At 40.7% G+C, this 23,336-nt stretch overlaps 2 protein-coding genes across 2 annotated transcripts in view; one reads left to right on the top strand and one right to left on the bottom strand.

The window, feature by feature from the left end:
* Positions 1–6,501: 6,501 nt before the first annotated feature.
* Nudcd2 (NudC domain containing 2) lies at positions 6,502–11,878 on the bottom strand. Its single transcript, XM_032912890.1, has 4 exons — positions 11,379–11,878; positions 9,841–9,889; positions 9,478–9,629; positions 6,502–7,405 (listed from the first exon to the last, which is right to left on the bottom strand). Exons 1-4 carry the CDS (start codon positions 11,565–11,567, stop codon positions 7,322–7,324), a joined length of 474 nt encoding a protein of 157 aa, XP_032768781.1. The 5' UTR covers positions 11,568–11,878; the 3' UTR covers positions 6,502–7,321.
* A 214-nt stretch (positions 11,879–12,092) lies between these two features.
* Positions 12,093–23,336, top strand: part of Hmmr (hyaluronan mediated motility receptor) — a 29,829-nt gene continuing 18,585 nt past the window's right edge. Inside the window, exons 1-7 of the mRNA XM_032912853.1 lie at positions 12,093–12,224; positions 14,344–14,442; positions 15,068–15,147; positions 18,975–19,022; positions 20,371–20,559; positions 21,917–22,003; positions 22,093–22,193. Of these exons, the coding sequence (XP_032768744.1) occupies positions 12,179–12,224; positions 14,344–14,442; positions 15,068–15,147; positions 18,975–19,022; positions 20,371–20,559; positions 21,917–22,003; positions 22,093–22,193 (650 nt within the window). The 5' untranslated portion in view covers positions 12,093–12,178. The remainder of the gene's footprint in view (positions 12,225–14,343; positions 14,443–15,067; positions 15,148–18,974; positions 19,023–20,370; positions 20,560–21,916; positions 22,004–22,092; positions 22,194–23,336) is intronic.

Here is a 23,336-nt window from a genome sequence, read left to right as displayed (position 1 = left end):
ATAAGATACACACATATAAATAATTGCTATTTCTGATCTAACGACTGTGGCTGGCAATGATTTGTTAATATAACTATAACCCACCTCACATAAGTCCTAAACTGAATGAAGATAATCAGTTACCAAAAACATCAGACAGAAGAAGTCATTAGTGCCTGGTATATGCATGGTAACATTAAAATTCAGGTGCTTCTGACTCCCGGGCCTTTGCTTTTATGATCCCAAAATGGAGATTTAATTCATGTGAAGTTGCATGATCCCCATAATCCTAACCATATTCTGTGTGCTATCATGAAAGAATTATATAAGGACTTTCCCTCTTTTATAATAACAAAGTAGTTTTTATCCAACATGTCATCGCAAGCCAACCTTACAGAATGTGCCACATTCTACAGTGGTAACTGGAAAGCTGATCATTCTGATCCAAACCCAGATGGTTTTTACATTAGCTCAGTAAACAGACACTGCAGCAGTCTAACCTGCTCGAGGACAGGACGGAACCGAAAGATCACTGAATATACCGCACTTACAAGACGGGAAGCAAATGCACAGGCAAGGAAAGGGGAAATCATCCGTAGTCGGAGAACTACGGCATCACTCTAGGAAATGTACAGAGTTACGAGAACATCAGTGACAACACAAAGCTGAACAGAGGAATGACTGACTGACTGAGCAGTGCATCCTTGACCTGCATGTTACCATCCTCTGGGGAGTATGGGACAGTCATCAAGGCAAGACAGGTCTTGGGCCCTAAAAAGCAAAAAGCTGGAATTACACAAAGTATGTTCACTTCATGAAGTAGAAGTGAGTAACAGGCCAAATTCTAAGAACATGAAAATGAAACCAGAGACTTCCAGACAATTTGTGGTGCTAAGGACAAGCATCGAAATCCAACAAACTTTAGACTGAGTGGAAATGAAGGGGCACCATATGTAGAACATACTGTATCAGTACTTGAAAGAAACAAATTACGGTCACTGTATTTACTGACTACGATGGTCTTAAGAGCCAATAAAGATTCTATTCAAGAAACGGTGTGTGTGTGTGTGTGTGTGTGTGTCTGTGTGTGTAGGGCTAAGTGAAACACAGAGGAAAGGATGGGGTGATAAAATTCAAAATAAATTAACAAGAGAAGAATCCAAACCAAAAACTGGTTTCTTGGAAAAGGTGATAGATAATAGAAAAACTGACAGATCAAGTCCAGTACTAGAAAAAAGATACACTAGTACAGACAGCAGAAGACATTAAGGGGGGCTGGAGAGACGGCTCAGAGAGAAGCGTGCTTGCTGACAAGCATCGTGTGCTCAGTTCCATCCACACAAACCACACAGACAGGAAGAGGGAACAGACTTTCACAAGTTGTTCTCCAACATCTACAAGTGCCTTCAAACATGTCTGCACGCATGTACAAAATGGATGACTTTAAACAGAAAAGAGGCATAAAGAAGATAGAAATAATTCTACCTAGAGGTAAAATAGTGAAGTCGGTTCTTGAAAGAGGAGAACTGCCAACATACATGAGGCTGGAGGCGTGGCTCAGTGCTGAAGACCGTTTGCTGCTCTTGCAGAAGACCTCGGCAGCTCACACCTGCCCACAACCTTAACCCCAGGGGATCCAATGCCCTGTTATGGCCTCTGTGAGCACTACACACGTGGAGTACACTCGTGCGGATAAAATACTCATACGCATACAATGGGAGAAAAAAATCTTTAAAAAAAAATTGCCAAAATTGAACTTTCTCCACCTCTAGGGAAGCCAACACACTCACACAGACTCATGTGCAGGCAGAACGCCAACACGCATAAAATAATAAATGGTTTTTTTTAACTTAAAAGGTTCACAAAGCTTTAACAGGTCTTCTACACAGAACTATTTCACAGTTCATTGTATAAGGTCAGAAACAATGTATGGGGTGTGGGAAGGAGATAGGGGGTTTATGGAGGCGAAACAGGGAAGGGGGATAACATGTGAAATGTAAATAAATAACCAATAAAATTATTGAAAACAAAGAATTAATGTATGAAGACAAAAGGAAGACATGGACAAAATTATCAGTATTCCAAATGAACACAAATGTGAGATGAAGGTAAATGTGTAAACTGAGTGATACTCATAGCCAAGTTTGGGTGAGGGATTGTGACAAGCTATGTCAGAATTTGAAAATTAGTACAATTTACCACATTAACAGTTCAGACAGCCTGGAGAGATGGCTCAGAAGTTAAGAGCACTGTCTGCTCTTCCAGAGGTCCTGAGTTCAATTCCCAGCAACCACATGGTGGCTCCAGACCATCTGTATTGAGATCCCATGCACTCTTCTAGCCCACAGGCATAATATGCAGGCAGAAAGCTGTATGATATATACATTAAAAAAAAAAAAAAAAGTCCAGACAAGAAAATGATCAAACCAACTGATCCAGAAACAATCCGGAAGTACTCAACACCTCTTTTTTTCTCTTATTCTGCTTTTGTTATTTGTTTTTCGAAACAGGTTTTCCCTCTGTGTAGCTGCCTGGTTCTGTGGATCATGCTAGTCTTGAATTCAGAGATCCCCCTGCCTCTGCTTCTGCAATGCTGAGATTAAAGCTAGTGCACCATCACAACAGGCTTTTACACCCTTTCTTGAAGTTCAGCTAGCTAGAAAATTTTGGAAACTTCAACCTGATAAAAAGGAACTATGGCTACCTTGCAGGTAGCATCCCACATAATGATGGAGAACAGTGTGTTCACCATCCCAAAGCACAGCTAATATAAGGCTGGTTGATTGCTCGACTGTCTAGCCAGTAAAATTAGGAAAGATGCAGAGTTAATAGCCCCAGTCTCAGCACTTGGGAAGCAGGAGATCAGGTACTCAGGACATCTCGTTCACAAAGTAATTTCAAGATCAGAATAGACTTCATGAGCTTCCATCTCCAAAGCAAACAGACCAAAAAAGGGAAAAGAGAGAAAGCCTGTGAACTAGAAAGGGTAAAATGAGACAGATTTACACAGGAAACTCAAGGTATCAAAAAGAAGTGAAGAACCCACAAAAACAAACCAAAAACCCACAAACTGAATTTAACAAGGCCGCAGACCACAAAGTCAACAAACTAAAGTCAAACCTATCCATATAATGATAATACTAAATTATCAATGGCACTGTAAATTGCTCCACCTAAAAATGAATATTGGGGGAATAAAGACTTAGAAAGGATCTGTAACTGTAATCTGCAAACTACATTAAATGCCAGTAACTGAAGTCAAAGAGAGACTAAATGTAGAGACACATAGACTGCGAATACTTATGAAATCCCATCCTGTGATTGTCTAAGTTCAGATCCATCCAATCTGTATTTATGAGAGAATTAACTGAAACCCAAATGATGGCACATCTCTGAGAGATTTTTTAATTATATCATCTGAAGTGACAAGACACCCTGATAATCTGGATCTCTGATGTGGGAAGATCCACCTTTAATCTGGACCACACCTGCTGGCAGCCTATATAGACACAGAAGGCGGCTTGCTCTCCTCTCGCCTGCCTGCGCCTGCCTGCTCTGGTTCTTGAGTAAGTCCATTCCTTTACTGGCATTGCAGCCTACTTCTTTGGGATTCCAGGGTATCCTGAAGACCAGTTGAGACATCCAGCCTTGTAGACTGAACAACCACTGGATTCTTGAGCCTTCCATTCACAGGCACCCAATCCTAGACTAAATGGACCACAGACTGTACACCATTCAAATAAATGCCTTCTGTATAGAAAGAGATTCACTCTCTAAGTTATGTTACTCTAGAAAACACATTATTATCTCAGTGAGATCTCTCATAGATACCGAATGGATGGATCTGAGCTCAGAAAGACACAGGAACTAAAAGGTCAATGCAGTTTTGAAAAACAATAAAGTTGGATTCATGCTATTCAATTTTGAGTTTTGGACTCTAAGTCTACGATAATCACAGTAGCTGGCAAACAGATGGATTGACACATAGTTCGGTAGAAAAGGGTCCAAAACCAGACTCACATAAATATAGAGCTGATTGGTGTTTGTTTTGACACTCGGTGTGAATCTGTAGCCCAGGCAAGTCTACTTAGTTTTTCCAATAAAATGATTCTGAAACCAGTGGGTAGGTATCCATTCAAAAGAAACACTGACTTTCGGGGTTGGGGATTTAGCTCAGTGGTAGAGCGCTTGCCTAGGAAGCGCAAGGCCCTGGGTTCGATCCCCAGCTCCGAAAAAAAGAACCAAAAAAAAAAAAAAAAGAAAGAAACACTGACTTTCCACCCACGCTTTCCATCTAAAATGAAATACGTTAAAAACAGGTTAAAGGTAAATGTAAAACATTCAATGAGTAGCTGCGCCACACCCACACTGGGCGGTCTTACTGCTTCTCTGTGCGTATCTCTCTTAATTAGGTTTTCCAAATAATCCATTACCCATCTCTGAGAAGCCTACACATATCTATGCTTTGGAATATCTTTCTTTTTGAGCACTTCTCCTAACTTTTGTACATTGTCTTTATTAAAACACCTTTATTTAATGAAACCTCAACTTTGTTCTAAAAAATAAATTAATTAATTAAAATTTTAAGATAAAGACAAAGGAAAAATTTTTATAACCAGAAGTTCCCATAAGAGTTTTATGGGAAGACAAGATGCCAAAAAACATAGTCCAGTTGACAATATGATAAACTAGACTTTGCCAAAATGAAAAATCTTGCAAAAAAAACGCTATCAAGATGGTCAAAATAATGGCTGGAGGGTGGAGTGCCTGCAAACCCTCAATGGCAGCAGCTAATACAGGAGGCATTCCAGTTCACAGCCAGTCTGGATTACACAGCAAGACTATCTCAAAAAACAAACCAAAACAACAAAAACCCAAACAAAGCCCACAGGAAATTACTAAAAAACCACTTAGCTGATAACTTGTACCCAGACTATTTACTACTTAACAATAAGACAACTCAATCTAAAACTGGGCAAAAGATTTGAATAAGCACTCTTTAAGATACACAAATGTTCAATAAACACAAGAATACTAGCTACAGCTTGCCTTCACAGAAATGTAAATCAAAAACACAAAGGGATGTAGAGATGACTTAGTGGGTAAAAGACCTTGTCAGAGACACTGGCTTCCAGAGTTGAAAGCTAATGGTGTGACTTCAAAGAAAAAATTTCAGCATGTTTCAGGGTAAATGAGAGGGCACTTATAAAAATCTGTACGTGTGCTAAAATTCACCAAATTATAGATTAGAAAACATTAACTTTACCTGTAAGTCTGTTCAAAATATTATTGGAAATAATGTCAAAATCAACCAAGGAAAGGCCTTTTCCTCCCCAGAATTCATCCCTGAAGTTGTTAAGGAAAGCAAACAAAAGAGGAAGGCACCATAAAGTAGGCCAGCTGCGCGTGTCAGTGCTGGGCTCAGGAGTGAAGACACCCTGCTCAACACGGCCTCACACTTGAAAGGCACTTGGATGGAGATGACCTACAACAGGATGTCAAACACTGAGAGTGGTGGGAACCAGGCTACTGAAGAGAGAAAAACTAAAACAAACCCCGGAAGATTAGAACTGGGTATCTAATGGGAAGTCATGATTTCCAGTGTGCATGTAGAGGTTTAATGTGTGCATGATAAACACACATCGACAGTGTTCATACACCAGCATGCACATCTTGCTTTTAAAAACATATATCCACTAAAGAGAACTTGATTTAGCAAAATGCTTGTTTATGGACTATGGCAGGGATGCCTAAGTCTGGGGTGTAAGAAATTGCTCAAACAATGATGTAAACATGTCAAAGGACACAGAAGCCACCTAGACTGGTTTGACACTAGCCAAATTATATAATTTTTGAGCATGAAAGTAATGAGGATAGCAATTTTTACCCCGAATACAACAGTAAATTAGTTTAAAGTTTGATTAGAAACAAGAGGTGCTTTAAAACTAGTTTCCCACAAAATACCCAAAACTTGGTATTACAGTGAAGAAACCCAGCAGATACTACCTTACTCCCTGACCAAGGCAACACCGTCAGCCATCAGCAACAGGGCAAAATTCTTAATTCGTGATAGGGTACGGGAGGCAGGAATATTGTAGCTAGACAACAGACCTAATCCTGAACAGTCAACAGACAAAATTTCCATCCTTTTCAAGTGCAAAAGCTAAGCCAGGCACAGGGGCATACCTCCACTCATTGGCCCCCGGAGCTACGGCCAGAATATCACCAGGAGCAGGAGGCAACCCTGCCCAGCAGGATGCTGTCATGGGAAAAGATCAAAGTGGTAAAAGCCAAGGAAAAAGTGGGAACTTGTGCCAGGCTGAAGTGAACTCCAGTCCTGTGCTGGAACAGCATATCCTGAAGACAGAACTCTCTTATTTAAAGGGCACTGTAGATATTAGCTCAGCATAAATGGCACAGCGCTGAGGACGAAACAGTAGTACCATGTCCATTTTGATTTTCTAACTTTAATGGCTGCATTGTTGAGAATATACTCTTTTGAAGAAAAGAAAAAGAAAAATATTGAGGTGACAACATGTCAATTTATTAGAAAAAGTGTAAGATTTCAATCTGTTAACATTTGACTTGTAAGCTTTTTACACATTTCAATTTTTTTCAAGATTTAAAAAACACAAAGAAAATGAAAGAATTTTTTTTTCTAGACCACTTTATCTGAATCACTGAAATTAAATGAAGCCTGTGGCCTACACTCAGGGGCCTAAAGGGGCCTAAATTGTTTTTTGACAATAAGAGGCAATTAACTTCTCTTATGTTGTTAGGGTTTTATCAGTTTTCAATTTCTTGACATAATCACTTAGGCAGCACCAAACCAGTTAGAATTTTTTACTAACTCAAGTTATCCAAAGGATTTCAGTGTACTTTTTTCCTTTCTTAAAAAAATTTTCAGCTCTGTACTTTCTGTGTACAGACAAGCATATTTAGACAAAGGGGTACACAATTCTTACTCAGAAATTTACTGAACATTATTTTTGCATCACACACACAAAAAAAAATATTTTTCCATGAAGGCACCTTTTCATTTCATATGATTTGTACTCCAATGTTTTTGTAGTAAAAATACAATTAAATATGAAATTAGGAAAATGTAGCATATAAAATTAATGCAGAGCAATAAAAGTTACCATCTATCCACAGCAGAGCTGCTCTATGGCCTACGCAAACCGTACTGAATGTAACTTTCACAAGCATACTGAAATACACGTTGCAATCTTTTTACTGTAGACATTGGGTGTCTCGTCCGTCACATCATCCGCTGCATTAAGTTGCCAGCACCTGCCGGGATCCACGGACAGACAGACAGACAGAAACTACTCAACAGCAGTCATTTCTCAAGGTTTGAGAAATCTGGTCCACCTTTTGTGTAGTTCCCTGAGATTTCTGCTCCACTAAAGTCAAACCCAGGATTCTGAAAGACATAATATATTAAAACTTACAAGGATAAGTTAAATTCATAATTGACAAAAATATAAATCAAAAATTAAGGAATAATATCAACCTTGACTAAAATCACCCAAGGTAAAACTAAAACTAAGAGGCCCCTTCAACTTCCAGATGTGTAAAGACTTAGAAGAGTGATACCTGTGACGATAGTTAACAGTACAATGAAACAAATAAAATGTTTATTTGTATAAACAGATTTTAAAAGCTTTTTCTTTTCTGGAGGGCTTACTATAGTTTGAACACAGGGCCTCCTGCAAACTAAGCAAGTACTCTATGCTGAGCTTTTTAATTTTAATTGTTAATTTTTCTGAGACCTGGTGTAGCTATGTCACCCAGGCTGGCCTTGAACTTGAAGTTCTACTGGAATTAAAGGTGAATATCACCAAGCTCAGCTAACAGCAACGTCTTGAAGCTTACTATATACCATACAGAGTTCTAAGAACTGTGTGTATACTAGCATACTGACACATATTATATATATGAAGTACTCATTCAAGCTTTAGACTTCTCAGGGGGAAATTTCATCTGTTTAATGGGATTTCTGAACTATTTGGAAAGTACCATTTAAACAAATGTGGATTTCAAACAAAATGTTCTAGGGGAGCTAACATGGCAGCAGGGACACACGAATATGAAATGTAAATACCAAGGACAGAGCTTAGGGAAGTCTGACTTGAACAAGAGTCAGGTAGTAATCACTTTAGACTTTGCAGACTACGTGACCTGTCATAAATCCTCAACTGCTGTGTGTGTAAAGTAGCATCCTGATGAATAAACACAGGTATCTCAGTAAAACCTGCAGAGACATGCAGTGGGCCCAGTATCCCCAGGCCACATTTTGCCAACCTGACTTAGACTTTAAGGGAATAGTCGAATGTGTTTTACTGTGCACTGAGCTGAAAGGTACAGAACATTCCAGTCAGAATCTGTGGAGAGCCAGGCATGCCGGTACACATCTTTAATCCCAGTACTTGGGAGACGTATCTCTTTAACGAAGGCCAGCCTGCTACACACACAGTGAGACAGGCTCAGAAACACAAAGGAAGGGTAAGGCAAGAAAGTAGCTATCAATCATCACAATTGCTGAGAACAACGCATTGGTCTGACTTGCCCAGTCAAGACTTCTTTACTTGCTACTGTCCGAGTCCAGGAGGCAGTAAACATTTTATTCACGTAATCCAGACCAGAGTGCTGGCAGACGCAGTGTGAAGTGGTAACATTGTGAATGGGAGTGGAAGACAATGCTAATGAGATTTCCTAAGAGTCACCTGGATGGTGTGCAGGCTGGCATACAGGACTAATGTAGACATCGGGTGTCTTCTTCATTTGCTCTCCCTGCTTCATTTATTGAGGGAGGGTCTCTCAATAAAACCCTAGCTTCGAAACCCTTGGCAGTCTAGACAGTTTGCCCGGGAAATCCTTTCTCTGCCTCAGGAATGCCCGGATCTAGTATGGCGACGATGCCTGTCCCGCTTTGCATGGTTTCTGAGGATCCTCAGCAGCCTCTGGTCCTCATGCTCGAATGGCAAGTGCCATTGCCACTGGGCCTTCTCTGACCCCCTCCTCCCAACCCCTAATCATGAACAACTAGGTTCCATTAACTAAAATGAAAAGGAAGAGTAAATGTGGGAGCAAAATTAGTTTGCTCACCTTGGACATGTAACATCTGACAGACAGAAAAAGGTTTTTGTGCAGAAGTAACTGGAGAAGTCTAGGTCAGACATATTCTTGGAAGTGAGCATGATGAGGATGGAAACTGCCCTTAAAGAGGCCGATCAAGAGAATGAGGCAAGAGTTGGGGAATCCACTGAAGGGAAATCTCCTTTTTATACTGGGTACCTATAGTGGTCCAATCCTTTTGGTTTATCATTCATGAATTACGTATGTGCATCCAGCAATCAGTCTCACAACAAATGCATACATTTGTGAAATTTGAAACCTGTGTAATAGGCAATTTTCTGGCCATTCACTTTCAAATTCACCAAAAGGCTCCATACAACTTCATATGCCTTATGAATACTTGTGCGTCTGACTTACCTCTTTCTGGAATCGCTCTAACGTAAGTTTCCTCTGCATTTGGTCTTGCACCCAGGGGTCGGCTGCATATTCAGATTCTAGAAGGGAAGTCCAACAGTTTGCAGCATCTCTCTTGGTTTTTGTCAGGACGATGCGGACCATCTTTCTATCCTCTAGGATAAAAATAAGAAAGAAGTTAGAGAAATCACAGTGCATCGTTGAACACTGAATTTCCCGAAGGCTGGTAGGTAATTTTGATAGACAACTGTTCCCAACGCTTTTCCCCATCTTTCATAGCAACAAAGACAAGACTTAATATAAAGGAGAAATGATACCATGACTCAATTTTTAAAAATGTTATGAATCATCACAGATTACTCTTACCCAAAGTCCATGTTCCTTCATCAGCAATTGTAGAGTCAAACAATTTCCCCTGGAAAATAAATGTAAGGTAATAAAATTACAGTATTTCATTAAGTTTAATAAATTCTCATCACTAAGATTTGGCTCATCTCAAGCTAAGGCACATCTTAGGCCAATTTCCCCTACTTGTAAGTGCTCAACCTTGAACTTCCTCCTAATGAATGAAAGGGGGTCTAGGTTACAAATTTGACAACTTTATCATGGGGGGAAAAAAAAAAAAACAAACCCACAGGGACCAGTAAACCAAACAGAAGACATACTACTCCTTATGATAGAATGTCAAATTAACCTATAAAATGAATATGAACAAGACAGGGACTCCTGATGAAACTAGAAAAATGTGCTCTATTTTTTTGTTCTCCTTTCTTCTGTTTGGGTGTTTTTTGTTTGTTGGGCAGGGGAGTTTCTCTGTGTAGCTCTGGCTGTCCTGGAATTTGCTCTGTAGACCAAGAGACTCAAACTCTCTCCTCAAACTCACAGAAATCCTGTCCCTGACTTCTGAGTGCTGAGATTAAAGGTGTGTACACACCACCTGGTGACTATTCTTTTTTCTTGAAGCAGGGTGTGTCTACCAGTTTTCAACCAATGCATCTCAACCTCTTTGGAGGTCACATATAAGATATCCTGCATACCAGATATTTGATTGCAGATTCATAACTGCAAAATTACACTTAGGAAGTATCAAGGAAACTAATTTTATGGCTGGGGGCTGACCACAACATGAGGAACATTATTAAAGTCTCACAGCATTAGAAAGGTTGAGAACCACTGCCCTATGTAGTCATGGAGCTGGCTTAGTAGATCTGTCTGTCTGGCCTAATTCAAAGACATTCACCTGCCTGTGGTTCCCAAATGCTAGGATTAAAAGTTCGAGCCACAATACCTGCCTTAAAAATCTTTTAAAGTTAACGTTATTAAAGTTAATTCAATCTCTTTTGAGAAGCTGGCACTAGGAAAAAGCCAGTTTCTTAAAAAGAATCTAATCACATATTAGAGAATTGATGTCAAATTATCTTCATTATCTTGAAGGTTAACATGTAAGAAAGTTATTTAGTATACCAATCTGACATCTTTGAATCTTCATCCAATTACCCTATCCTTGCCTGTAACTGTCTGTATTAGTCTACGCATCAGGAATAGAGTTCAGAAACCTTTTGTCTAAGTCTCTGGGACTCACATCAGTGCCTAGAGGATGCACATTTGTTCTTTTGACTTACTTAGCCTTCTGTCGGGAACTCCAGGGGAATTAAAAGCACCCCAAATCTATTTTACAAATAAAGTGGAAAACAAAATCTTTGCTTTTCTTCCCGCGCAAGATCTGTCCTGTGGGTGGGGTGCTCCGTTGAGACCCCTCGTCAGAACAAATTACCGCTTTCTTTCTGCCAGCCAGGAACTAACCTTGCCACACCCAGCAGTCATCCCTCTGACACCGTGAATTTTAGGACTCAGGGTGCGGGGAAGCCAGAAGAAGGAACTCGGGACAAGCCCTGGCTTGCTACCTTGAGGATCTCGCGGCCACCCACGGCCAGAGCCACGTGCCGACTCTGCAGGCCACACTGGATGTCCTGCGCGCGAGTGCCCGGAGGCACCTGGACTTCAATAAACACCTCCTCCAGGGTCTGGTACCACTGTCCCCACGGAGTCGCGCAAGGAACCACCCCGCTGCGCTCCTCAAACGGGGCAGACATTCTGAAGATGCCACGCAGGGACACTGCTCCGGGAGAGCACTACACCGGCGGGACTCGACTCAGGGTTTGCCCTCCGCGCCTTGGGGTCACTGCACATGCGCAAGAGTCCAAACCCGGCGTGTCCGAGTGTTCAAATTTTCCCCTTTCAGAGCCCATTTAAGACACTCGCGAGACCTGGTGGGAAAAACCGGCAGCCTAGAGTTGTTGACATTCCCAAGAACGCTGACGCTGGAACAAAGGAGACAAGTGCCGGCGATCTTTTAATCTGTGTGACGCCAAAATTCGGACGCGTCTAAAGACCTGCGAAGTGCGCTTGCGCGAACTGTGCTACCCAGTGAATTTGAGTAACACCAGACGTGATTGGATGGACCTGTTGGCAGCGGCGAACAGGGACAGTCTCTTATTGGCTACCAGCTTAAACTTACAGACCTCCCGATTGGGCAGCAGTAGAAATCTCGTGCGCATGCTCTTTGGTCCGTGCAGGATTAGCCAGCTAAATTTAGACTTTCTGATTGGCTGACGCGGGGGACGTTGGGGTAAATTTGAATTCAGGCGAGTTGACAGTTTGCTAGGGCGTTTCGTCGCTGTCGCATCTGGGCCCAGGCGCTAGAATGTCCTTTCCTAAGGCGCCCCTGAAAAGATTCAATGACCCTTCGGGTGCGTATGGGTGCGGGAACAGGGTGGGAAGGGGTTTGCGCCCTCGTTCCCCTGTCATCCGGAAGCCAGATTAAGGCTGGGTTGGTGTTTGTATTTTCTCCAAATTCACGCAGTAAACACTGGGCAAGCGCTGTATAGGGTGGTGGAGATGCGGCTGTAAGTGAAATGGAATCTTCCCTGCGCTCAGCGAGCCTTCAAGCGCGAGATTCTAAAATAAGCTATCAACATCATGGAAAAGCTGGTTGAAGGGGATTAGGAGTTAGCAAGCAGGCACTGCGTACCTTTTAAAAAGTTACCCTCGTTAGAATTTTCTACTTTGACATTACATTCAGATGTAAAAGCACGAAGACTGAGAAATCAGTTCAGCTGCCCAAGGATTCTTTTCTACTCATGAAACAATTCTTAACATTGTTCAGCCTTTTAACGGTAAGGTGCTGGAAGTTAGTGTGTACATGGCAGAGTAAATTGAGTGTAGGTGGTGGTAGCATTTAAAAAGTTCGAATAAAGTAATTTTTAATGTTTTCACCTGTAAGAAATACATGTTCCAGACCTACATAGAAAGCCTCTCAGTGACCCCGCCTACAAAAATTAATAGCAATTGTAAGTAAAAGAAAAATGAGAATGAAATCTGCTCAGTGTTATGAAACTAAATTGACAGAAATGGAGTGGGAACCCAGGCTCCTGTGCTCTCAAGAACTGTGGTGGATAAGCACAATAAGGAGAGCCTTGGGTATGAGGTGATAGCATCCTTTGAACAGGCAGATGAGAAAAGTATCAAAGCTGTACTCTTTATAAATAAGAACATTGAGGAAGTTTCTGGCTGTATTTTAAAGCCAGCAAGTTAAGTGATGGAGCTGAACATGAAAGGCCATTTTTATATCCTCTGAGGCATGTGTGGTTGGTTAATAGTCTACATCAGTGGTTTCTAGCAACACTACTCCATTCACAAGGTCAGTGATCAGATTCATCCAGCTCAGGGGCCACACCATTTCCAGGGTATTCAAACAACTTAGGTTCTGCAGAACAGGGTAGACTCTTTTTGTTTTGAGACAAGGTTTCATATAGCTGTCACCTCCCAAGTACTGAAACTTAAGAGACCTGGGTAACACACATGGCTCGGCTGCTGTTTGGTTTTAAGGAGCAGTAGTTAAGGCTTACAGGATGAAAGATAATCTGTCAGATATTTAATAGTTTTGAGTCCATGGCAGCCTCATCTAATCCAGTAATCTTCATAAGCGTTTTTTTCCCCTCCCTACCTCAAGGAAACTTAAAGCATCCGGAGAAGAGGAGGGAGTTTAGTGTTTTTATTCGATGTGTTCTCTATATGTCTACAGTGTCCGGCACAGTATTTCTTGTAGTTTGTCGTATGCAGCTTATTTTGAGTCCTCGTGTGGCTAATTACAAAGGCCTAGTCCGTTCCCACATCCCAAACAAATTTTTTTTCTATACTGCTAAACACAACTATGAGCTACATACTAGAACAGTAGAAGCCACTCCCAGATTGCAAGCAGTTGTCTAATGTAGAAACAGAGTAAATGAATCTTTATGAAAGCGTAAGAAGTTATTGTTAGGAAAGCTAGACGGTGCTATGAGAATTTTCTAGCCTGATTTTTTTGAGGGGACACTGCAAAAGCTAGAAGTAATGTCCTGATTGAGATCTAAAAAGTAAATGAGAATTGACTGAACAAAATGGAAAGCAGACTATGAATTCTATATGGCTGGCTAGAAAATACAGAAGTCTGGATGCTTGATGGTTTTATTTGATGTAATATAAGCCTCATATAGCCCATTAACTTTATTAGCTGATTTGATTGTTTTGAATGAGAACATTTTTATGTCTAAGAGATTCAAATACACGTGAGACCCTTTCACGAGGTCACCCATTATTATTTAGATATTTATATTACAATTCATGACAGTAACAAAATTACAATATGAAGTTGCAATAAAAATAGTTTATGGTCGGGGGTTACCCCGATGTAAGGAACTATTGCTGAGGGAAGGTTGAGAACCACTAGTTAACTTAAGATCGTAGATTCTTCTTATTAGTATTGCTAAGATACTAATAATAGTGATAAATAACATTCAGTGAAACACTGCTATTTTGTTTTTTCTGTAGGTTGTGCTCCATCTCCAGGTGCTTACGATGTTAAAACTTCAGAAGCAACTAAAGGACCAGTGTCTTTTCAGAAATCACAAAGATTTAAAAACCAAAGAGGTAATGGGTCCTTAAACAAACAACGATTAGCTGGCCTTATAAGCTGATACAAGCGGTACTATTGATATTTTAAAATGCTTTAGACGTCCAGAGTTTCGTGGTCAGAAGTCTATCTTCATATCCTTATTAGGTATGTTTATGAAACAACCGTGTACAGAGTGCTAGCTCCAGTTACACTGTATGTAAGAGAGAACGTAAGCCAGGCATTTACAGGTAGTTTTCCTTGTGATGACTTGTTTATCCTTTCTGTCAGAATGTTGGCTCTGTCAGGAAGCGGTTAGGGAGCTAGCTCAGTAGTTAAGAACCCATACTGCTCTCACATTGCTAGCATCAAGTACACATACCCCCCAACACACACATACACACACACACACACACACACACACACACACACACACACACAAATATATTTGTTTTAAAAAATAATTTTTTCTTTTGAAAATAGAGAATATCAGGAAGGTCTTAGGTCTATAACAAATAATTGTGCAAGTAATTATTTGAATTGTACAATGCAAAGGAAAACATACCTTATTGTCTGCAGTAAGAAGTTTGGAAATTTTATTATATTTGGTTAAAACATGTAAACATCAATAGTGGCCGTGTTGATTTTTTTTTTTTTCCCCAGAGTCTCAACAAAATCTTAACATTGACAAAGATACAACCTTGCTTGCTTCAGCTAAAAAAGCAAAGACGTTGGTGTCAAAGGTGAGAAACATCTCTATTGGTATATTCTTTCTGTCACTGACTGCATACCTCTACGATACTGTGTTGGATTAAAATGGCCGTGTGTGAATCATATTCAGGAGTAAGTTGGGACTTGAGAGTTGGCTCGATCGGAGCACTCATTGCTCCTCAGTAGACCTGGCTTCAGGTCCCAGCACTTGGAACTCTAGTTTAAAAACCTATCTTTAATTAATAAAACGAATGAAAAATAGTTAATGAAATAAGTATCATTAGAACTCTTGCAAGTTTCCCATTCTGCCTAGGTTATTAGGGAATCTCTTTGAATGTGCTCCTGGTTTACAATTACAAAGACGTTTCTTCATAGACACAAGTCTGATAGTCACCTGTAAGCCTTTGCAAACATGCCGTGCTTTGGTTTGTCTTCACTATCAGAATTGCGTTCGTTTGTTCGTCTGTTCATTGTTAGCTTGCCTGATTTTTTTTTTTTTTTGGGTGGGGAAGCATAAGTATGAGTGAACAAAAGAGAAAAATTAAAATATCAGTGACTAAAAGGCTGTTACTCAAACCATTGTACAGTAGATTAAATTCTTCTCAACAGAGCTGTCGATGTGGCATGAGCCTTTGATGCTAACACTTGAGTAGCTGAGTCAGGAGGACTTGGCATTGCAGACCTGAAGCCCAGTCTTGGCTACGTAGAACTCAAGGCTAGCCTGGGTTGTGTGAGGCCCTTTCTCAGAAAATTTAAAAAGAAAAAGAACAGCACGACTCCTAAGGGCTGTACAGTGTTGTTTATCTAAGACCCTACCGTTTGTCATTAGTTCCTGAGTGTCACTTTGTAGAAGTTGTAGAGATTAACAAATATTTTCTTGCAACCGGTATAGTGTGATTTATTTGGCAGTTACTAAGGACTCTTATTCTGTAATATAGAACTATGCCATCTATTGTGGAACTAATATGAATGGCTACTGAGTACTTGAAATGTGACTAGTGCCGACTTAGTATTAGTCAGCTGACATAATATAATCTAGGGTCATCTGAGAGGAGGTCACCTCCATAAAATTGGCCTCTGGGATAGGGTATTCTCTTAATTAGTGATTTATGTGAGAGGACTTAGTCCATTGCGAGCCATCCCAGGACTACTGGGCCTGAGTGCTGTAAGAAAGCAGGCTAAGTAAGCCATGAGGAGGAGGAAGCCAGGCAGCAGCACCCCTCCATGACCTCTGCCTCAGCCTCTGCCTCCAGGTTCCTACCTTGTTTGAGTAGCTACCCTGATTTTCTTCAATGATGAATTGATAGTAAGCAAAATAAACCCCTTCCTCCCCAAATTGCTTCAGGTCATGGTGTTTCTTCACAGCAATGGTAAGCCTAACAGTAATAGTGACACTAGTAGCCCTGCTGTGTGAGCATATGTATATGCATGCGATGCCCATGAAGGCCGGGAGACAGTGTCCAGTACATGGAGCTGGGTAACAGATAATCTGTAGTCGTGGGCCGCCAGCATAGATGCTAAGAACCAAACAGGGGTCTTCTGAAAGAGCACTGAGTGTTTTTAACTGCCGAGCCATCTCTCCTGTCCTAGGAACCTAAGTTTTTAGTTCTCCATCTTTTCTGTGTGTGGAACTGGGAAACCAGACCAGAATTTATACATGGTAGGCAACTGATTCACCACTAAATCAATCCTGTATTTAGAAAATGTCTATTTTTTTTAAAGAAAACAAGCTATTTTTTATAAAATGTACATAAATATGTTTGACAAAAATTTTTTTAAAGATTTATTCATTTATTATATATAAGTACACTGTAGCTGTCTTCAGACACACCAGAAGAAGGCATCAGATCCCATTACAGATGGCTGTGAGCCACCATGTGGTTGCTGGGAATTGAACTCAGGACCTCTGGAAGAGTAGTCGGGTGCTCTTAACCGCTGAGCCATCTCTCCAGCCCAAAATTTTTTAATTTAAACCGAGAAGTGGTGGCACAGGACTTTAATTTTAGCCCTAGGGAGGCAGAGGCAGGCAGATCTCTGAGACCAAGGCCAGCCTGCTCTACAGAGTGAGTTCAGAACAGCCAGGGGCTACACAGACAAACCCTGGCTTGAACGCCTTCCCTCAAAATGCATTTAATTTGATTTGATATGTGTTAGTAGGTCTGAAACATGAGTACAAATAAGACAACTCAATTGAATTTTTGTACTCGTAAATTTATACTAGTATTAGAAAATTGAAGTACATATTTGGCTTATGTTATTTTTTTTTTTTTCTTTTTTCTTTTTTTCTGGAGCTGGGGACTGAACCCAGGGCCTTGCGCTTCCTAGGCAAGTGCTCTACCACTGAGCCAAATCCCCAACCCCATGTTATTTTTTTTATAGCAGTCATGTGTTGTTTTATAGGAATGGATATAAATGACATGACTTGAATTTTTTGGTGAAACAAATTTTAAATTTTTAACTGAATTGTAGAACTCACAAACTCTCATAGATACTATATAAATGGGTATGCACAGATTTACCAAATGATAGACCTTTTCTAGTAGAAAATGCCATCAGTTCTGAAGTGAATAAAGTTGACATTTTTTTTTAGATATTTATTTATTATGTATACATCATACAGCTTTCTGTCTGCATGTGTGCCTGCAGGCCAGCAGATGATCCCAGATCTCATTATAGATGGTTGTGAGCCACCATGTGGTTGCTGGGAATTGAACTCAGGACCTCTGGAAGAGCAATCCGTGTTCTTAACCACTGAGTCATCTCTCCAGCCCAAGCTGACATATTTTTAATGCTGTATAAACTACATTTTCTTTCATTGTGTCAGAAAGGTTTTATACACAAGATTATGTAAAGATTGTCTTATGTAAATAAATCCCATGGGAAAAAAAGATCATAAGTTATGAGGTTACAATTTCTTTACTTTCTTTGAATCTAATTGGGTTGGGGAGTAAACTTTAAAATGATTTTTCTTTAAAAGATTTTTTTTGTTAGGTGGCATAATTATTCCAAATATGCTGCTGCCTAGTGTTAAAATGGAAACTGAAGTTTTAGTCACAGAACTCCACATATATTGTAATGGAAAAACTATTTTTCTAATGGCCTGAAATTTTGAAAACTGAAATATTTCCAGGTTTTAAGAATATTTTAGGGGCTGGAGAGATGGCTCAGTGGTTAAGAGCACTGGCTGCTCTTTCAGAGGTCCTGAGTTCAATTGCCAGCAACCACATGGTAGCTCACAAACATCTGTAATGGGATCTGATGCCCTCTTCTGGCATGTCTGAAAACAGCGACAGTGCACTCATATACTTAAAATAAATAAATAAATTCTTTAAAAAAAATTTTTTTAGAGGGAAGTGGTGACACAAACCTTTGATCCCAGCACTTGGAATCAAAGGCAGGCAGATCTCTGTGAATTCAAGGCCAGCCTAGTCTACAGAGTACCAGGACAGCCAGGGCTACACACAAACCCTGTCTCAAAAAACAACAAAACAAAACAAAAACTAATTTCTGTCTCACAAAAATTGCTTATGAAATATTTCATGACCTTCTACAGTGCTTAAAATAGATACAAAGATGGGTATGCTGGTATGCAATTTCAATCCCAGCCCTTAAAAGTTAGATTGTGACTTCGTGGTCAGCGAGTACTGCGTATTGAGGTGTCTGTCTCAAAAAGACTAAAAACTTCTGGCCTCTGCAGGCACCAGGCACATACATGCTCCACAGTCATATAGGCAGGCAAAACACACATACATGTGAATTCTTTTTTAGTTTGGAAAATGCCCAGAAATAATTAAATAGCAGATTGGGGTATGATGTTTGTGGCATGTAAATTTATAATTGTTCTTTGACTTTTAAACAGAAGGAGTCTCAGAAGAATGATAAAGATGTGAAGAGATTAGAAAAAGAGGTAAGCCATACTTTCAAAGAGAATTGTATAGACTCGTAGGCTTAGATTCTAGCAATCTGAGCAGTTGTGCGGTGAGGTAAACATGTCGTTCTCATCAGAACCTTTAGGAAATGGCTCCTTGGCCTAAGCTCTGGTCTCGTTTACTGTAACGTTGATGTCTTTATTGAGGCTCCGTGGCAGTGAGGCCTTTGTGCCTGATGCTCGCACATGCGGAGATTGGCTCATTGTTATCAATGAGTGGCACTGCCGAGATCAGGACTTAGTATTTGCATCAGATTTTAGGTTGGTAAGCTATTGCACAGAGTTTTTCATGTGTGTTTGGTATACATACTTGTATGTATATGTGTTCACATGTGTGTGGATGTGGAAGCCAGTGTGTTCCACCTTCTCTCCACCTTCAAATATTGAGGCAGGGTTTCTCAGAACCTGAGCTCATCATTTCACCTGCTCTGTCCAGCTAGCTTGCTCCAGAGATCTGTTTCCATCCAATGCACTGGGATTAGAAATGGGCCACAACACTTTAGTGGCATTTACATGGCTCCTGGAGCTCTAAACTCCCAACCTCATGTTTCTGCAGCGGCCCTTGCTTGCTATTGGCAAATGTTAGCTTCTTCGTTTTGCTGCTCTATTGGCAAATGTTAGCTTCTTCGTTTTGCTGCTGTTTCTTTAACTACTAGGAGCAAAGCAATCAATGCCTCACAGCTGCCTGTTAAATTCTGAGGACTCCACTTTCTCATAATACTTAACACTTCAAGCTATGATTTGTGTAATTAGGACCAGCAAAAACAAGAATTGTTAGAAGTTTTAAGTGACTAAATAGAGCTATCTTATAAGTTATGGCAATTAAAAATCCCTGTATTTTGTTGGTGGTGTTTGTGTGTGACTGTGTGTATCTCTGTGTGTGTGACAGTGTGTATCTCTGTGTGTGTGACAGTGTGTGTCTCTGTGTGTGTGTTTGAGACAGGTTTTCATTTCAGTGTGTGGCTCCAAGTGGCCTGGTAGACCAGCCAGGCTGAGCAAACACAGAAATATCCTCCTGCTTCTGCCTCCCAATGCTAATCCTGAATTTATAGAGCATATCTTTAAGATGTGCCAAAGTGAAATATGATTATCCAAGTAGCAAATACAATAAGGATATCTGGAGGTTGGGGATTTAGCTCAGTGGTAGAGTGCTTGCCTAGCAAGTGCAAGGCCCTGGGTTCAGTCCCCAGCTCCGAAAAAAAGAAGAAAAAAAAAAAAAAAAACAATAAGGATATCTGAACACCATATCAAAATGTAGGTTTGCTCGTTTTGAGGCTTCTGGTACCACTAGGATCAATCATGTGTTTATCTTCTCATTTTCTTCCAGATTCGTGTTCTTTTGCAAGAGCGAGGGACTCAGGACAAACGGATCCAGGACATGGAGTCTGAGTTGGAGAAGACAGAAGCAAAGCTAAATGCAGCGGTCAGAGAGAAAACATCTCTGTCTGCCAGTAATGCTTCACTGGAAAAGCGGCTTACTGAGCTGACCAGAGCCAACGAGCTCCTAAAGTCTAAGGTACTGAACTGTGTGATAACAGCAGAACTGAATGGTTGATAAGCATTTAACTAGCGCTCAGGTTGCTGGGCAGGTTAAGCTGTGATGCTGGTGAGTGCAGTTGGGGCTGGTTATTCACTGACACTGTCAGTAGAGGAGTTCTTGCCCTCACTGGTCCTGATCACACAAAGCAGAGAGATAGTCTGCAATGTAGTAGACAAGGGCAAACCATTAGTCTGGCTGTGACTGTTAACTACTTAAATGTTAGCCCACTTCTGTAGGAGAGTCTTACCTTCTCTTTTTACTTAAAGGGAGATCGGCATAGGTTAAATAAAACACAGCTTTTTGTTTTGATGTCCGATATTTTCTCACCCCTGCTACACCCCAGTAAATATAACCATCAAAGAGTATGACAGAATTTACATTTTAAAGTCTCTTTTTTTAAAAAAATCTTCACCTGAAAAAGATGTGTCACATAGGAGTAATACTGCACTCAGAAGCTGAAGCAGGAGGGTTTGAGGCCAGCCTACACTACATGGCAACATGTCTCAAAACAACAAAAAAACTTACTCTTTTAAGGGTTTTCAGAGAAATATTGCAGTTGGCAATAATGGAGTGTGTGTGCTCAAAACATAAATTGTGTATATAAGCGATGTCCTGATAGGTCCTAAATATATAATATACTTCCATTAACCAGTGGTAGAAACAGACGGAAGAGACAAGTCGCTGTCTGATTAAATTCAGGGCCTGCGACAAGCTTTGCTGTGGGAGTACATGCTCACTATGGACACAGTAAAAAGCGTATTAGAGCCCAAGGGGCAGTCTGACCTCGAAGGCCCTGCGTAGGCATCATATCCTACACACTTCAGATGTCCCAGGTAGCTGAGACTAGTCTGGCAAACATAGTTCACAAGTCTTTGTGAGGCTCGCCTTAGACCTTACAAAGGCCTTTCTAGAAGTACCAGTGAGCGACCACTTAGACTGTTTCAGAGATAAACCAAAAACGGAAGAAGACAGGAGACGACGGTGCTGGCGCATGGTCAGTGCTTGCTGTGCTCAGAACTCTTCTCTCTGCCACACAGCTAGCAGCTCAAACTCAGAGATCCTCCTGACTCTGCCTTCTGAGAGCTGGGATTAAAGGCGAGGGCAAACATCGCCCAACTCCCTCAGTTGGTATTTAAGTGATTCTTTTTCTTGGATGTTTTGTTTTGGAGACCAGGTCTCATGAAGTCCAAACTTGTCTTGAGTGCTTGATCACCCTTGCCTCTGCCTCTTAAGCACTGAGACCACAGGCGTGTGATACCACACCTGCCTTACGTAATTATATGTATACATGATGTGACAGAATAGATATCCGGTTCTTATATGTTTATTGTAGTTTTCTGAAGATGCTCACCAAAAGAATCTGAGAACTCTAAGCCTGGAATTGATGAAACTGAGAAATAAGAGAGAGACAAAGATGAGGGTGAGTGCTTCCTCTGGTGTGTATCTGCCCGTTGACTCTGGGGACCTAAGAATGTCTCATTTCCTAAAATAGTTATCTCTGTTGTGCAGAGCATGATGGCTAAACAGGAAGGCATGGAGCTGAAGCTGCAGGCCACTCAGAAGGACCTCATTGAGTCTAAGGGGAAAATAGTACAGCTGGAGGGAAAACTGTAAGTGGTACAACGAAAAAGATTGTTGACTGTGACAATGTCTTGATCTTCCAGTATTTAACTGCGGTCTCAAACCGTAGAGATTAACAGGGTTCTTTCTAATGGTTCAATGTACATACATATTTTTAATGGGAGAATGAAATTAAACATCTGAATCTCCTCATTTCTCTATAGTGAAAACAGCCTAGCTTTTTGAGTTATAAAGTCTGTCCTCACCTTACTGTAGCACACCAACTTCCTGCCCCTGTCTATATTAGAACTCATTGACCAAACATGCCCCGCGACCAACCATTCATATGCTGCGCTTCCCCTGCTTTCCCAGCTTTACTAACTGTAAACATTTAGTGCATTGGGGGCCCTGGGTACAATCGCACACCACCAGGATACAGGGGATGCAGAGCAAAGGCAGAAGCAACTGCACGCAGTTGCAAGCTTTATTAATCCTTATATAGATATGAAATGCATTACTACAATTTCCATTTTGGCAAGATACCATAAGATTGTTATTCCCACGATATCAGGAGCACTGAGGCAAGTCTAAACAAAGAAATACGACTAAACAAAGGTTTCTTCTCAAAATATTCACATAAAAAAAATCACCCCTCTTCTTATCAAAGTATACTCGCCATTACCAAGAGAGCATGACAACAGCTTCCACAGAAACAGGACACAGCAGAACATAGTTTAAGGCCAAGTGAGAAAAACATTTTCTTCTCAAGGGCGGCATTCCAGCCCCTACTTGCACCTGCCACCAGTCCTTACTTGACCCTGCCTGGGAGCTGCATCTCTATGTCTTAAGAACTAACCAGTGGTCTAGGATAATCAGTTTTTTAATTTTACAATTTTGTGTGATGGTATTTGTCTTTCTGTGCCTCCCTTATTTCATTTGACATAAGGAATTCCAGTTCCATCCATGCTGTCACAAATCGCACTGTTTATATCTGCTTACTTTTCTATCCTGTACCAGTGTACATCTCCTTATCTATTCGCCTCTTGAATAGATGTCCATGGCTTCTCCTACATGGCTCCTGTGGATAGTGCTGAGGTTAATAGACTGTAACCGTTATTTGTTTTCTTTGCCTATGTACCCACAAATGGAATTTTTGCTCTTATGGTAGTTTATTTTCAGTTTTGTTTTCTTTT

Source organism: Rattus rattus, chromosome 9, assembly GCF_011064425.1.
Source record: "Rattus rattus isolate New Zealand chromosome 9, Rrattus_CSIRO_v1, whole genome shotgun sequence".
Classification (NCBI taxonomy): domain Eukaryota; kingdom Metazoa; phylum Chordata; class Mammalia; order Rodentia; family Muridae; genus Rattus; species Rattus rattus.
This window is presented reverse-complemented; position numbering and strand designations above follow the sequence as displayed.

Bases quoted from the DNA above. Each gene is read 5' to 3' on its own strand.
- Nudcd2 (XM_032912890.1), bottom strand. From the start codon at position 11,567: ATGTCTGCCCCGTTTGAGGAGCGCAGCGGGGTGGTTCCTTGCGCGACT. The intron at 9,890-11,378 runs GTAGCAAGCCAG...TTTATTTTCCAG, and splicing joins GTGGCCGCGAGATCCTCAAG to GGGAAATTGTTTGACTCTAC. The intron at 9,630-9,840 runs GTAAGAGTAATC...TTTTTATCCTAG, and splicing joins TGAAGGAACATGGACTTTGG to AGGATAGAAAGATGGTCCGC.